This window comes from Gorilla gorilla, chromosome 1, assembly GCF_029281585.2.
Source record: "Gorilla gorilla gorilla isolate KB3781 chromosome 1, NHGRI_mGorGor1-v2.1_pri, whole genome shotgun sequence".
Taxonomy (NCBI): Eukaryota; Metazoa; Chordata; class Mammalia; order Primates; family Hominidae; genus Gorilla; species Gorilla gorilla.
This window is the reverse complement of record NC_073224.2, coordinates 182,962,637-182,980,127: the sequence shown is the minus strand read 5'-3', so window position 1 is coordinate 182,980,127 and position 17,491 is coordinate 182,962,637. Positions and strand designations below refer to the sequence as shown.

Genomic DNA, 17,491 nt, shown 5'->3' with positions numbered 1-17,491 from the left:
TAAGACCTGCTTCTTCCATCTCCAACCATTCCTGCTTGCTCCCCACTCCAAGCTGTGATCCCCCCGAGTGAGTGATAGAAGTGGCAAGAGGTTGTTCAGAAGATTAAAGACCCAAGTCACCAGAGGCTGCCATCTCGCAAGAATATTTAGACATTTTTCCACTTGGCAGTCATTAATATTCTTCAGCAAAGAGTGAAAAGAAAGCCTGTTCAAAAAGCCTCCCTCTTCAGATCTCTGTACCTTGGAAGATAAAGTGAATGAAAGGGTTTTGTTATGAAATTAAATATTCATTGGATTGAGTTAGAGCTATTACTGTTCTTGAGAATAAAACTGGATTTTTCCTTTGTTTTAAATAACTACGGTCATTTTATGTAAGAATCCATTTCTGTACTGAATTGGTCAGGGTAACACATGGTGTGATTTTTCTAATATAATAGACACAACAGGGAAATGAATACAGAAGGGCTCAAAGTATTTTATAGAGGGTATATGAGCAATTTGACATCGCAGAAAACCTGTCAGAAAGAAGCACCATAGAATAGAGCAAAGAGGCCCGGAATCCAACCCCGGGAACTGTGACAGCCTCTGGGTGAGATCTTTGGCTCTGTTAATTGATAGCTGTTGTGGAACACATCTGAGTTTCCGTTTCCTAACCTGTGACATGGAGAGCATATTCTTTTCCTCTTGGGGTTCGTGTAAAGATTTGGAAACAGTAGCTAGAAAATGAGTGGCACGGACAAAGCAGGAGCACAACAGTGGCAGTGATTATTCCCGTTTTCACATACATACCCAGACAGGTCACTAAATGGCTGGAAAGCCATTCACATCTGTTTACTTTCTCTCTCTTTTTAATCTTCCAGGCACCATTGCTCACATTTCCCTTGAATTTAAACTTCTTTTAAAAGCTTTCAAAGCTTTGAAGGTTGATTTCAATGAAACCTGTTTTTATTCTAGGTGTTTTTCCGACTGTCATTCTGAGTAAAACAAAAAACATTTACTGTCAAAACAACAAGGGCTTACTCTCAAGCACAAAATGAAAGCAGATATGTCTGCCTGATTTATTTTGGCATCCACCTAGCAGTTAAATAGGACACCTTTTAATATGTCACTTCTTTAAGATTCATTTAGGTTGGCAAAGTAAATCCCCAGTGCTTGGTTTCAGCTAAACTTCAACGAGTTGGGTAAAACAGTTTATTCTTTATCACTCAGATACACAAGCTTTGAAAGGTGCCGGTTAAAGATGGAACTATGTATTTAGCAGTGTAAGACAGTAACATCTAATGGATTTTAATTTTTACTTTGAATGGGAGGAACTTAGAAATTTAACTTATTACCAAAGATCCACTAGCAGTCTGAGAAGAGACACAGAAGGTCAATGTTTTTCAAAAAACCTAGGTAGAACTATTTCAAACAGTGAATATCCAATTATTTTAAAATTAGACTCAAGTATGAGTAAAGAGACCCAATATTCAAATCTCAACTCTGCCATTTGCTGGCTAGGGAAGTTACTTAATTTACCTGAATCTCAGTTTCTTTATCTATAAATTGGGATAATATCTACCCCTTCCAGGTTGTTTAGAAAATTAGCTGAGGCAATGGACATAGAGCAGCTAGCACCTGCCTGGCACATACTAGCTGTTCAACATGTGCAAGTCACTGTTTTTATTAAGAAAAACTTCCGGCTTGCTGCGGTGGCTCTCGCCTGTAATTCTAGCGCTTTGGAAGGCTGAGGCCTGTGGATCGCTTGATCTCAGGAATCTGAGACCAGCTTGAGCAGCACAGTGAAAGCCTATCTCTACAAAAAAATACAAAAATTAGCCAGGCATGGTGGTGCGTGTCTGTAGTCCCAGCTATTTGGAGGGCTGAGGCGAGAGGATTGCTTGGGCCTAGGAGGCAGAGGTTGCAATGAACAAAGATCACACCACTGCACTCCAGCCTGGGCAACAGAGTGAAACCCTGTTTCAACCAAAACAAAACAAAAATGAAAACAAAAACTTCTGCAACATTTTCTAACAATTCAGTCCAGGATTTAGCATTTCTAACTGTATGGAAATTGTTTCTTCTATCTGCTCCAAATGTACTTTGCTAGAATCTAAGCCCATTTTCTCATTTTCTCAAAGTTAGCAATAACATCTGTTTAATACCTTCTTTGTAACAAGGCCAGATTGAGGGCTTGTGTTTATGCAGTCATTAACAAAACCATTCTTAAACAGTGGTGGTTTTTTGCATCTCAATGACCTAATTGTAATCTGGCTGATTATTTGATTTAGTTACAAAAGGAAATAAAAATCACACACACACACACACACATACATAAATATGTACACAACACCCACATATATTCATTTTTTTCTGTTCTTCAATACATACAATCCAGCTTCAGGCCTTTTCATTTTGGTGTGGATTTTGAGGGGAATGTAAAGAAAGATAAATGCTTCCTTCTTGAGTCCCTTAAAGCAGATGACCTTAAAATGAATGATGGGGAACTCTTTGACAGTCTAGATTAATCTCGGTTTTCCAATCAATAGTTTAATAGGTTTTTTTTGTTTTGTTTTAGGGGAAGACACAATCCACAGGGCTAGTCCCAGAGTCTTTCCCAGTTTTGAACGTCTCATGCTAAATGTGGTCCAAATACCACATCTACCCAGGGTTTGCTTTTTTTCTGACAACATCCTCCTTCCTGTCTGGGGCTGCTTTTCCAAGCATAGCAAGCACTTGAATTCAACTGAGGGCTGACAAATTGACCTTACTCCCCAATGAAGCTTGCTCTTTTTAGCCCAGGGCCAGGGAAACACAGGCTGTCACTTGGTCAGATGGAATCTTAGGTAAAGCAATTTCCTCTTCCGATCCAAGCCTGAATATCCAGTGGAAACTTGTAGAATAAAGCCAGGCTAAAGTGTTGTTCTCAAACATGTTTATTTGTAACAGTTTTACATGGTGTGTTACAGAAATTAATGGAAAATTTCTAAAAATTTTGCTGTTCTGTTCAATGCATTGTACATAAAGTTAAAAATAATGTGTCCATATATGTTAACAAACTGTCATCTGAGGTAAAGTTAAAGTAGGTCTAGAAATGTACTGCAACAGTCATTTTCTCTTTCTCATCTTTATTAAAAAAATATGTGTCAGAACGCAGAAATTGAAATGAACCAAACCCACAGAGTAAACATTTGTTTAAAAGAAGGTGCCCAGTACATTACATGATGGGGTTTCAGGAGACACTGGGATGAGTACGAGCTATCAAAAAAGTCTTGCGGCATGTAAAGATTGAAGAGCTATGGAGAATGGGGACAGAATGACAGGTGGTGTTTCCCTGGTTTCAAAATTTAAAGTGACAAATTTAGTGCTAGTGGAGGATGAGGAATTAACAGTTGTACACATGGATTTTCTATTGATCTAACCAGAACTGTGCAGACTCCCCATGGTCTTTTGGTATTGGCACCTCAGCTCTTGCTTGGAAATTTCACTGTACTCCTGGGACAGGATACGGTGGTTCCAGGCTCACCAAACAGTGCTTGGAAAAAACTCAGAATTCTGCCAATGAGAATATGGATGGCAGTTGAAAAACTTGACTTTATTTCCCTCACTTTAATGCATCACTTGGGCATCTTCTTGAAGTTCAGAGCCAGTTACATTTTCAATCATGTTCAATGAAAGAGGACAATTCTCCTGGACTTTCACCTTCTGCTAGGAAATTAACTCCAGATGGTATACCTGAAACAGCAACATCAGCCAGAGTTCACTTTGAATGTGTCAGAAGCAACCCAAAGAATTGGTATAATGGTGTGATACTGCAAGACAAACTCAAGACAGCCATATTGAGGGAGAAGATAGCACCACTTGTTTAGAATCAAATCATAGGCAACAAAGCAATTTAAGCAATTTCCCATGGGAACTGCCTATCTTATCAAATCCCCAGAAAAAAACTGGTCTCAAGCCAACTCTTATGGTCATTCCACCTTTCCCATCTTCCCCTTCATGTGAAAGGGTTACCTAATCATAAAATGTTTGCTCATTTCTCGAGAAACTCTGTGGACCAACAGGTGATAGCTACAGAGGGAGGTAAACGGCCCTTCTCACTTTTCTGGTTCTTCGGACCTTCCACATTAGGATGACTGACATATATTCTTGAATAGACGTTTGGTCAGTTTATCTAACTGAAAAAAAAATTAGACTCCTGTGACCTGATAGTGTAAAATGTGGGCTTTAAATGATAACCATTACCTTCATGTATCACTTTTCTCTTCGTGAACAAGTATACAATCATTTTTCAAATCAATCTCCCAAATCATTTTAGTTTCTATTGATATGAAGAATCAAATACAGGCCTATTCAAATCAATTGTCTCAATGGAAATTCTACTTTTCAAATCTAAAAACCAAATAATAATAATTATCCTCAAATCCAATTAATCACATGAATCTTTAAAGTTTTCTTCTTAGTGTTAAAACACTTTCAACATACTGTAACTGCATAGGAACATCAGGAAAACACACTTGACCTGTATAACAATTCTCTGTAGGGCAAAAATATATAGATTCTTTATGAAAATCATGTGCTAAACATACGAACCAAACACTGCACTTTTTGTCTCATAAGTGTAAAAAAAGGAAGCTTAGCCTCTTCTGTTTCACGTACAAACAGTCCAGTGATTTATATTGGGGGTAGGTGGGAGTGGGGAGGTGGTAGAGTTTCAGAATCTGAATTCTTCAGAATGTGAATTGTCTTTTTCTTGTGTTGCACGTAGGGTGGGGACTCTCGTGGAAAGGCTAGATGATGGAGTCACGTGCTCCCTTCCCGTTCACTAGCTGCTGATTGGCCAACTGCTCCTGCCAGCTGTCCCTGCACTCCAGCTTCCTACCATATGCTCCAGAATAACATCTGGAAAGTGAGCCCCATCCATCAAGTTTGTCACACCCTGCACTCAATCTGCTACCTTCTCTACAGTGTAATGGCATTATTAAAAAGCATTTTCATTAACATTTATATTTACAAAAAAAAGACAATTTTTTTTTCATTAGAACTCCTTAAAGCCATTTCCCTTAAATATTTAAAGAGTTTAATGGTAAGGTTTTTTTTTTCAAGTTATAAAATAAAAATCCCATTTGAATTTTCTGATGTACAAAAAGAGATAGAGATGAACCATTTGGACCACAGAATCAGTTTGTTATTCTGAATATTTATGCCACCATTGTTCCATTAGAAAGTTGGTTTTTAAGATCCAAAACCACATTACCAGAATTGTACCAGAATTATTTGGCAAATGACTTTTCTTTGAAAATGGCACGTGGAGAAGACACTTGTCTGCATAGCATCACAGCAGCAAGATATCGGAAAATTAAAAAATATCATTTTATTGTACTTAGAGTTTAGAGCTTCTTAAGAAATCAGATGCATTTTTCATCTTTCTCATCAATGGGATCTGATGTCTTTTCCTACTCACAGAATGAAGGTTCAAACTGAAAGCTGTCTTTCTTCACCAGGATGCAGAATAGCTAAAGGACTGTTTTGGCAACATTCGTGATCATAATGAATAATCAACCACTCATTTGTCTTGTAATTTCAAGTTAATTCATTTCACTGAGGCTTTTTTTCTCCCCAGTTAGATTTCTTCACCCATATCTAAAAAAAGTCAAAAGCAATACAAAGATTTGTACACCTATTAATTTTCAAAGATGACAAAAAAAAAAGGGGGGAAAATGGCAGACCAGGCCCCATGGAGTGACAAAAAACACACCATCCTATGTGAAAAGGCATATGGATGATGATATTGCGGTCACAGAAGACCCTTTGCTTTTGCTTAAAGAAGTCAGTTCCAACCCTGTTGTAATCCTCTGATGCCTGTCACTCCAAATTTGGTGTCTCAACAGTGGTCAACAGGTAGAGAAATAAAAAGGGAATTAATAATTTTGCACACTGAGTCATCTTAAACCCAGCTATGAGGGCTCAAATATTTGTTGGGTAAGCATTTGCTTGATTTCTGATTTAATGTTAGGTGGATCTTTCTATACTTTTTTTGTGTGCTGCCATAGATATCTGCCATTGGTTGCCAAAAATGCTTAGTTCCCTCTTCTGAGCGAGTTCCATTGGGCAATCATGAATTTCTTGTGGGATGAGGTGAAAGAATACAAGAGAGCCTGTCGTGATGCTGATGTCCATGCCAGTCTTGAGCACCCACCACGAGCTCGCATTGATGCTATTTCTTAGGTCTGTTGATCTGCGCGTACAGAGGCTCTGGCTCCTGTGGATAAAGGAACAAAGTGAGGCCTGCTCTTTCCACTTGCATGGATTTTCTGAGACAGCTTTGGGAAAAGGGGTTTAGGATTAAAACAGAAAAGTGACAGTTTATGATGGATGACCTTAGGTTATTTTTGGAGTATTTGATCAGGGTACATAACATTTTGGCAACATTTTTATCATCCAAAATAGCTATGCACTCAGTTCTGTCTTTCGTTTTCAAGTTGGAACTGATTGCCCTGTTAGGGAAGTAGCATGGTATATAGTAGGGAGAGTTAGAAAAGCTGTGTCATGTGGACAAGATACTTATCCTGAGTCTTGGTTTCTCCAGCCACAAAATGGGAATAATACCGTTTATCCTACGGGGTTCTTGAGGGAATTAGAGATTACACATATAAAGTATCTAGCACAATGCTTGGTAGCAATACATCTTCAGAAACTGCTAACAATTACCATGAGTCAAGTGGATATTTTTCCAACACAGTTTCATAAATGTCCACTTGAGAACCCTGAAATTCTATTTCAAATTGCTCTTCTACAAATAGTGATGCCTGGGTGCACTGTTGAGCCAGAGAAACAGCAAGTGTGTCTTTGTCTCTTAATCACAAACTTCTGGACTTGTTTCCATTCAATCTGAGCCCTCCGCTTTGGCCAGTCATTTGCCTGCACCCAGGGGGCTGTCCTGAAACACATACAGGGATCTTCAACCAGCATGTAATGCAGCAAACCTGCAATCCACACCTAGATAGGAAACAGCGTTCGGCCCTATTTAAACCCCGTCAGACTTCAGCTGATGTTGAGATGGCTCATTGTGCATTGGCCAAGCAGATTTGATGGATACTGTGGTTTTAAGCATGCACAGGACCTTCTGTTAAAATTGACCTTTATGCTGTCACTCTTGGAGGTCTGTGCCAGAATTAAATGGGCACAATGAAATCCTAATTTTACCATATTTGATATATTAGCTTGTCCCCTGCCATGTCATATAGGTTCTTATTATTTGCTTATTTTCTTGAAACTTCAAAATGAATTGGCATTCTGGGAGCCCCTACCATGTGTCTGGCACCATGCTAGGTATTTTCAAGTACATTGTCTTTTTATCTCATCACAACAGCCTTGGAAGGCAGATGCTTTATCTCTTTTGCAAGGGTAAAATGAAGTACAGAGAAGTTAAATAATTGGCCCATGGTCACACAGCTAGTAAGTCTAGAGACATGAGAACTGAAAACAAGGTCCAGGGGCCAGTGCTTTTTCTAGTCTTTTACAACAGTGACCATGAGGAGGGAGAGAGAGAGAGAGAGAGAGACCCCAATCCTTCCATCCGTTGGTGCTTCAGAGTTTACAAAGCACCTCATGTCTTATTTATCTGCCTTATAGTCCTGAGGGTGGCTTTTATTTTTTGAGTCCTCCCTTTGCAGATAAAAACTGAAGTTCTGAAAGGTTGTGTGATCTCAAGGTCATTGTGCTGTCTCTTGTGTGTAGCATATCATATTGCTTGCTTTCTACTGTAAAGTGGAATGGCCTAGAAGATAAGGTTGTACTGGCCCATCATTGTACAGATTAGGAATCTGAAGTCCTGTGAAGACAGCTTTTGTTTCTTCAGAGTCACAGGGTTACTTACTATCCATGCCAGGAGTAGACCCCAAGACTCCTACCATCAGATCCAATTTCTGGTTCCTCTAGAACTTGTTATGTTTGTATTCTTCCAGTGGGAAGGAACTTCTTTCCTTGGAGGCACCCTATTATGCAGTGTAACAAAGTGCCAACTTGTCCCTCCACGCCTTCCGCCCGTAGACTTTCTACTGCCCTTGGAAATGTAAATAAATACAATCCTTCGTCCAAATGTCTGATGACAGAAAAGTACGGAAGCCCATTCTTCCATGTCCTACTTCTAGGTTACCCCTTGCCAGTTCCTTCTGCCTGTTTTTTTTTTTTTTTTTTTTGAGATGGAGTCTCGCTCTGTCGCCCAGGCTAGAGTGCAGTGGCGCGATGTTGGCTCACTGCAAGCTTGGTCTCCCAGGTTCACACCATTCTCCTGCCTCAGCCTCCCGCGTAGGTGGGACTACAGGTGCCCACCACCACGCCCTGCTAATTTTTTATATTTTTTAGTACAGACGGGGTTTCATTGTGTTAGCCAGGATGGTCTCAATTTCCTGACCTCGTGATCCACCCACCTCGGCCTCCCAAAGTGCTGAGATTACAGGTGTGAGCCACCGCTCCAGGCCTCCTTCTGCCATTTTACAAATATGAACCTAGCACAGTAGGTCCTCAATGAGATTCTGTTGAATTACTGAATGACTATAATGCTGTTTCTAGTTTCCTGACAGTTCTGATCCCTTTGTCCTAAATACACTCCAATTTGGCTTTATTCTCTCAAAATCAAATGTAGCAAAATCTATAGTAAGATTATGATTTATTAAACACCAAATCTATTCCTTTCCAGTCTCTTGAACTATTTCAAATACATGTTGTAAGGCTAAACATGTAACTTTATTGTGTGTTTGTGTTCTACAAGTGCAGTAGGTAGAGTCAAAAATAGTTAAGTACAACTACTGGGGAAAAATATCTCCTTTTGCCTGTGCTGGGCTTCAAGCACGCATCTTAATGTTTCCTGGATAGATGTTCTCAGCCCATTCTTCTTTTTGGATGCCCCAAGAAGTCAGGCTGCCTTGATCTCACCCTACAATTTGCTCTACTCTAATTTTGGAAACTAATTTATCCAACTGAAAATGACACCTAAAAACAGAAGAAGACAGCAGGCTCAGACAGGGTAATTAATGCCACACTGCATTAACTCTCTGCAGCTGAGATAAATATTCACACATCTCCTACTTGCCCGAATTTAGCTTCAAATAACCATCACAACAGCAGTAACGACTGCAGTCAACTCTCAATTATCCCCACTAATGAAGGGGAGCAGTGGTGTGGAAAACCCCCAGCAGCAGATAATCCCAAAGTCTGACACTGTGATGCATTATACATTTTGGCAATAGCTCTACCTCCCTTATTATGGAATCTTAGACTGTCAGAGTTAGAGGGAAGCTAAAGAATCATTGAATTCAGAAATTTCCAACCTGGCCTCTGTCAAGGTCATAACGGGGTCTTTGAGCTATTTTCAAAATTCCAAAAGCCTAAATGGAATCGCACATTAACATAACATGCTGTTGATGTTTTTGTTTGTTTGTTTGTTTTCTTTTGGCAGATTTGTCCACGTCTCTGCCCTGCTTCAAATCCTTCAGAGGCTCCCCATCACCCACAGGGTAGGTCAAAGCACCTTCGCCGGGCACACAAGGCCCATTAGTCTCTTAGTCCATTAGAGCTAATAAATACCCCTTGTAGACCATGAATCAAAACTCTACCTTCAGGTCACGTAAATCATGTTAAAAGAATCTTTCTTTATGCCTCTCCAGGATGATCTTTCTGAAATGGATTTGGCCATGCCAGTCTCCTGCCTGAAACAGCCCTCCTGGCTCCTCGTCACTCAAAGGAAAAGGCAAACTCCTCAAGACTGCACATAATGCCCACCTTCCCAACCAGCCTCTCCTACTGCCACTGTCTCCTACATCCTACCTTCCAAACCCTACTTGGGGTTCACCCTCACATGCTGGAGTTTTCCCATCTCTGAGACTTCATGCAGGCAGTTCCTTCTGGCTTCGGAGCCTTCTTTGTTCCTAAAGTTCATACTTTAAGACCTAGCTGAAATATCAAGGCTTCCTGGACTCTGCAGGTGACACGAGCCACTGTGCTCCTGGATGCTTCAGAACCTGTGCAGATCTCTGTCTTCACTCCTACTATGGCATCTCCTAGCATGTTCTACACTGAGCTCCACTGGGCCTTGCATGTCAGTATCCCGAATTCTGAATGAAGCTTGGAATATGGGAGGTGCATCCACTAACAACATGAAGAATGAAGACATGTGTGAGTAAATGAACAGTTCTCTTCTTAGTGGAAGTTGGCAAATAGTTGTGAACTTTAATATGATTCTGACATATTAATATCTTTATTTTTAGATAACAAAGTAGATGGAAACCATATGGTAAAACCTAAAGCAAAATCCACCCTCTAACCTTTCTGTAAGTGAAACACCCAATTTTCTCGAAGGTGCAGTAAAAGAGCAAAAGCACAGGAGACTAAGTCATGCAGGCCTAGCTTAGTGTTCTCCTGCCAATGCTCTGCTGCAAAGACCACCAGGGACACATCTGTAGTTGAACATGTTGGGTTATTCCTCACCGCAGAGGGAGGAGCAATGAGGCATCTCTGAAAGAGGGTGTTAGAAAAAATGTATCATAAGATTTGGGCTTAAGGTAAGTAATTTTGGGGATGGTCAACAAAGTGGGGTTTTTCTCTGAATTGGATGCTGTCATAATGTGGGGGTAATTCTGTGATTATCCCAACAATACTTATCTAGAAGGCAAGAAGAACAGAGCAAGGCTGAAACCAGGCTAGAGAAATGTTTGATCAGTTTTCCAATTTTGACAATGTTCATGTTTTGCCTGTGTTCAGCCATGATGACCTGGTGGTCTTGATTTTGTCTTGACCTATCATGGTCACTGAGTGGCCTTGCCTGATGCTGATGGTATGTGAAATGTTGATGTTCAACAGGAGAATGCCAGGACCTTGCTGTGGGAGTGGGCCTGCACCTGACTGTCAGAGGCTGCTGTTCTTTTTCCTACTATCACACATTTAGCAGCCCTAGGATTCTGTGCAGGGTACTTAACGTCTTTGGGTGCCAGTTTCCTCATCTGTAAAATGAGGCTAGAAATACCCTCTGTGAAGGAGAAAACATGTTGATTGTCTAGCACAGAGTCTGAAACATAGGAGATACTCCAAAAAACATTAGGTCCCTTATGTCTGGGAGTGTGGCTTTATCCTCCCTTTATAGACAATGGTTTTAGGCCTAATAATCACCTGTGGGTTTCTTTTCAAATGGCCTCTCCTTCATAGCACATAGGTGCAATTGCAGATGAGCTCTCAGTTATTAATAAAAGAATGGTGCTGGATCAGCCTAGGAAAATTGTGCAGAATGAATGTGGAGTTAATGCAGACAACCCGGCTGCAGGGCCCTGTGGATAACAGAAACTTCCACCGTTTGCAGACTACTCAACATGTCCTTTAACTATCTATGAATTATGTGCTCAACTACAGCAGCCAAGTGGACTCAGAACTGGAGTAATAATGGTATATCTCTACAGAAACTTTTACAGTCTATACATGGTCTTTCCAATGTCACATAGTCTTACTTGAGCTACACACCAGGACTGTGCCTTTAGAGCTCCTGTCTTCATTTTACAGCAAAGAAGCCTGGGCTCCCTGCAGTTGGGTGACCTGTGCAGTTACTCAGCCAGCACACAGCAGAGCTGGGACATACTGCTTTTTTTAAAAATCTTTTTTAGATTTTTATTTGTGGTGAAACATAAACAACATAACCTTTGCCATTTTAACCACGTTTAAGTGTACAATTCAGCAGCATTAATTACATTCACAATGTTGTGCAACCATCAGCATCATTTCCAAAACTCTTTCATCACCCCAAACAGAAACTCTGTACCTATTAAGCAATTAACTCCCCATTCATTCCCCAAATCCCCAGCCCTAGTCTAATCTACTTTCCATCTCCACGATTTTACCTAGTCTTATTTTTAAATCAATTTCAGTGAGGTATAATTTACATACAATGAAATGTACCCATTTTAAACGTACAGTTTAATGAACTTGACAAATATATACACCCATGTCAGCTACAGAGCATTTCTTCACCCTAAAGACTTCTCTTGTGCCTTCTCAGTCAACTCCCTATCTCAGTGCCAGCTCTGATCTGCTTTTGATTGCTATAGACTACGTTTGTTTTTTCTAGAGTTTCATGTAAACATACTCAGGTCTTTTTAAGCCTACTATCTTCTCCACTACCATGTGTTCCCTCTCATAGAAGGTTGAAGCTGGAAGGGACCTCATGCCCACAGCTCCTTTTCTGCATGAAGAAACTGAAGCCCCAGACACAAGGGGTACTTTCCCAAAGCCATACAGGAGACAGTGGAGAGCCAGGGAGCAGCCCAGGGTTCAGACTCCCATTTCTGTGCTGGTTTCCTTGCTTTCTTCTCCCAGCCCCAGCTCTTTGGCATGAAGTATAAGGGCAAATGGTTTCCTATGTCACATTATAACAAGACACTCTTGGAAGCTACCTAAATTGTGCTGATTACTTTCTGCCCATTTAATATTTCTGGTATTTGTTTTTGGAAAGATTGACTACCTTTGACAAAAGTATGTCAAAAGCAATACATCTTACTAGTGGAGCAAAGACACTGCATGCTGACAAAGGTGGTCTCAGATGTGAGGTCAATGGTGCGCCATGCAATCAGTTTGCTGAGTGAACCCACTTATGCCCCATCCTGGGGGCCTAGGGTAGGAAAAGCGCCAAGCCAAGCTGAGGATCAGACTAAAGCTGGAAGGTGAGTCAAAGCTTGAGTCCCTCAGCATTACCCTGCCCAGGCAGCAACTTCAGCCTCATGGTCTTTTAGCCCTAACACTTAGGACTAGCTCAGTGGGAGTTTTACATTCCTTGGCTTGACAAACGAAAAAGGTATTGGTAGTCAGAGGCGAAAAAGGCTAAAATAACTCAAAGTTCTATCTGAATCCATGTGGAGGGTCAGGAAAAATGCATCGGTTTGGGGAGCCAGAAAGACCCCAGAAATCCTCCTGACTTCCTATATGAACGTAGGCGAGCATCTCACCTATCTGGACCCCAGTTCCTTCATTTGTAAAGCGGAGTGAATAACATCTAAGACCCCAGAAATCCTCCTAACTTCCGATATGAACTTAGGCGAGCATCTCACCTATCTGGACCCCAGTTCCTTCATTTGTAAAGTGGAGGGAATAATATCTACCTCATGGGACTGTGACAAGTTACAAGTGAGCTCGTATAACATGAAGTATCTTAAATGCTGGCAGCCTTCTTTTTCTTTATATTCAAACAAAAGGAAAAACAAAGCTTTCTGGCCACTTTGAGTCTGAAAGTCTGGCTGTTAGGGTAGAAAAGTCTTCTAAACACCGAATGGATTTGATGATAATCCCTTAGGGATTGACACTGCCGAATGCCCTGGTTCCTGGGGTCTTGGGTGCTGAAACCCGCTTGGTGCATACAGAGATGCACCACCTGAGTTTTGAGGCAACTGTGCATGTTCTGAAGAACATTCTATTTCCCCGTCAATAATAACAACAATGATGGGCATCAATGATCTGTTTTGCACATGTACATCATCTTTTTTGGCCTTGTTATATAACAGATGATGACGCTGAAGTTGCTGACACTGATTATCTACCATAAGCAGGAAGGCCTTTTCTGAGTAAGCTCCTGGTTACTGGGAGCAGGTTGCATCTAGGACTGATAGTCTCTGGGGATCCTAATGAAGTCAGTGTATTTTAGGGATTTCTGTCTTCTCCTTTGTTAGGCGGGAATAGAGACAGCCTGAGGGAGAGATGCTGCTGGTAGATCTTATTTGGGGATTGGTTCCATGCTGTAGGTGGGTGACTTTGGGCAAGTTAGATGGTCTTAAAATGTCAGAGCTGGAAGGACCTGTGGGAATTGTTTTACAGAAAAGGAAACCAAAGGTCAGAAATGAAGCCATCTGCCTCATATCACACATCTAAATTGATGTGATGCTATTAAAACCCAGGTGTCCTTCCTGATTCTGTTTGAGTGTGTTTGAATTACTTAATCTGGGTCTAGATTCAAATCCTGGTACTATTACATGTGAATCTCAGGATTTCAGCAAGTTGTTAAACTCTCTACCTTGTCTGTAATATTTGTGAAATGGGAATAATAAAAATACCTGAGTGTTCCTGTGAGGATTAAATTAGGTGATGCTAGTAATTTTAAAATACATCTTATTATTATTAGTAAGTGAAAGGCATCATGATTACCTTCCGCAGTGGTTCTAGAAACAGTGAGCCTGATCTAATTCTGTCAGCCAATTCTGGCAGCTGCCTATGTTTGTAAATAAAATCTTATTAGAACACAGCTACATTCATTCATTTATGTATCATCTTTTGCTGCTTTCCTGCGACAATGGTAGAGTAGCTGTAATAGAGACAGTATGGCCCACAAGGCACACATATTTACAGAGAGTTTGGCAACTTCTGGTTAGATGATCTGTGTATTCTACTTGCACTCACTACTCCAATGGCTGAAACCCATATGGAAATCTCTATGTCTAGCCTTGATTTCTCTTTTGATCTCCAGAGGTTGTATCCAGCAGCCTACTGGCATCTCTACTTGGAAGTCTCATGGGCACCTTGAGTTCAGTTGGTCCCAAAGTAAACTTGTCTTCTTTCTGCTCAAACATGCTGCTTGTGTTCCTTAGCACAGTGACTGGCACCATATAGATCCCCATGCCAGGAACCTGGGTGTCATCCTACCTTATGTCCTCCTCCTCACCTCCCATGTCTCTTCGGTCTTAACCTTCTGTTGATTTCAGCTTTTAAACATCTCTTGGCACTATGCCTGAGGTCTTGGCTGACACTGCCCTTAGCCAGACCCTGGTCATCTTCTGCCTGATCCAGTGCCATCACTTTCTAGCTACAGGACCTCGACAGGGAGTCTCTTCATAAAGGTCCAAGGAAGTGGGACACTGTGCCCTCCAAAAACTTAGGTTGGACTTGTCATTGAGTTCTGTGTCCATAAAATAGGTCATTTTCTGTTGTTTTGTGGTTCTTTATTTTAAGGGTCTGTTGTTTGGTTGTATATAAAAAGAGAATGGTAATAATAATCCCAAATACATGTACTTTACTTTCAAAGCTTATAAAACACTTTCATATTTATGATATTATTTGATTCTTGGACAGCTTGGGGAGAGAGCTATTGCAATTATCTGTATTTATCCATATGAAAGGATATATGCTTACCTAAGGTGACCTGCTTTGGAAGTAGAAATCAGACCTAAGGCCCCTGACTCTGTGTTTTGTTTCTTCCTTTCTTTCCTTTTCTTCCCTTCCCTCCCTTCCTCCTTTTTTTCTCTCTCTCTCTTCCTCTCTCACTCTCTTAAGATTCTTCTTCCCAAAGCATCTGAGGTTCAGCTTTCTTTTCCCTTGAACACTGGAAATCCATCAGGTAATATGTTATATGTCTTGCATTCCCACCACGAAGATCAGTATTAAAAAATGACAGCAACTTATTATTTATGGCAATATCTATTGTTACTAAGGGAGGCAGACCAAACAATTCCCCATTGTTACAGATGCTACTCTGACTTGACAGCTGGGAAAGTCTGATAGGCAGTTTATTTACTTAGCCATTTAACCAAATAAATGTTTTCATTTTTCTTTCATCTCCTCAAAAGCTAACATTTCGTCCTTAAAATTGCTCCAGCAACACATCAGTGAAGTATAAATTACCTGCCATTCCCATACCAGTCATTATAATATTATTTTGGTTCTTTTTTGCCCTTGTTGACCCAGTCTTTCAAAGACACGTGATTCTCCCAGATAGGAGGGTAGGGGAAAAAAAGTGAAGTAATTGAAGATATTTTCCTTTATTGCTAAAACAGAACTGCTGTTTGAGATTGGCCCTGAAGCTTCCACCTGCGGGGATTGAGTCCGTCTGTTTCCTCTTACTATGGTGTGATATGGCTTTAGCTTATCAACAGATGTCATCCCTACTTACTCAGAACTGTGCAGGTATTTCTAATAAAAAACAGCTGGTGATAATGGTTGCAAGGGTGATAAGAGAGACAGGACTCTTGCTTTCCAACCATATGAAAGCAGAGGGGAAAAAAATAAAGCCATGGACATAACTTTCCCTGCATGGTCTCTCTTCTCCAAATGTTTGGAAAGGCACTAAGAAATTGCAGTCAGTAAATTTTCAGTTGGGTGGATGGGGGAATGGGATGGAGATGGAAAGATTAAATGTGTCTTGTGCTGCTGTCGATGGAGGGACCCAGAATGGCTCTCCCAGACGTCCCCCATGTGTGTCATAGTGGCTATGTCTGCAAAGCTGGCATCTGCCCCTTGGCACTTGAATCTTGATAACTGTGAAGTGGCCAGGCTAAGCTTTCAAAGGGAGAAAATTACTTCACCGAAGATTACAGTCCAGCCCTCCTCTGGAGCTGGGAGGTACTTATTTTGACTTGCATGTGATTCTAAGACAGCCCATTTTTTGGCAGTGAGCTGTGTGAGGCCCAAACCAGGGCCATTCTGATTATGGGGTGGGGCAAGCCAGAGAGCTAAGCAGCAGGCTTTTTTCTTTTTTTCCCTTCCAAAGCTATTGTGACACATATTGAAAATTAATTATCTGAAGACAAAGTACAAAGCAAAACCTCCCAACCAATGGCCTTATACATAAAAGCTAAATGTATAAAATCCAAGAGAGTGGGGAGCGTGCATTAATTGGATATATGTGATGATGATAATGATGATGATAATGATGGTGGTGATGGTGATGATGAGGGTAGCTAGCATCTATTAGGTGCTTTCTATGTGCTATACACAGTGCTAAGAGCTTCACATATATCACTTTATTTAGTTCACATAATAACCCTATGAGGTGGACACTATTTTTATCCTTATTTTTCAAATGAAGAAAATAAGATAGAGAATAATTATAAAATCTCAGCAGTGTCACATAGCCAGGAAGTGGTGGAGACAGATGCTGAACTCAAACAATGTTGTTCCAGAACCTAGATATTTTTTTTTAAGCTGAATTTTAAGCTGATTACTCAGTGTCTGTCTCTGTGCTAGATACTCAACATAAACTATCTCAGTTACCATTATGGAGAATATAAGCCCTTTCTAGCAGATGAAGAAACCAAGACTCAAATTTTGGTTCTTGCCCAAGATTTCCCACATTAAGTAGCTGAGTTAGGATTTAAACTCAAGTCCAAATCCTGAGTTCTTCCCACACTACTATGCTATGTCCATTTACAGCTCAGCTGTGGCTTGGGGTAGTGGACAGAGCATTAAATGTGGAACAGACCAAAGCCCCATGAAACAGTTTGGCTTGTAGGATTGTCTCAAGCTGAACAGGTTCATAAAGATGAGGGTTTAATACATTGATCTGCAAATGGTGTAAGTTATCTTTGTTTTCTAGAAGAACTTCAATTTTAGGATGATGTTTGCTGTTATCCTGATGAATGGCTCTTGTCACCTCTAGTTTATTCATCAAATTTTTCAAGGCAAGGTTGAGCACGTGAAATACAACTTAGGCGGGGGGTAAAATACCTCGTAGGGAATCATCCCAAGGAGTCTGCCTATAGTCCTCAACTTT

At 40.7% G+C, this 17,491-nt stretch overlaps 1 protein-coding gene across 17 annotated transcripts in view; it reads right to left on the bottom strand.

Moving 5' to 3' along the window:
• Positions 1-2,897: 2,897 nt before the first annotated feature.
• Positions 2,898-17,491, bottom strand: part of DAB1 (DAB adaptor protein 1) — a 1,249,170-nt gene continuing 1,234,576 nt past the window's right edge. For all 17 annotated transcript variants that reach the window (XM_055349811.2, XM_063698321.1, XM_063698323.1 and 14 more), the window contains one exon: positions 2,898-6,241. Coding sequence is in view for 7 of the 17 variants with exons in the window: in XM_063698338.1 (XP_063554408.1) it covers positions 6,197-6,241 (45 nt within the window). In the remaining 10 variants the exon portion in view is untranslated. The remainder of the gene's footprint in view (positions 6,242-17,491) is intronic.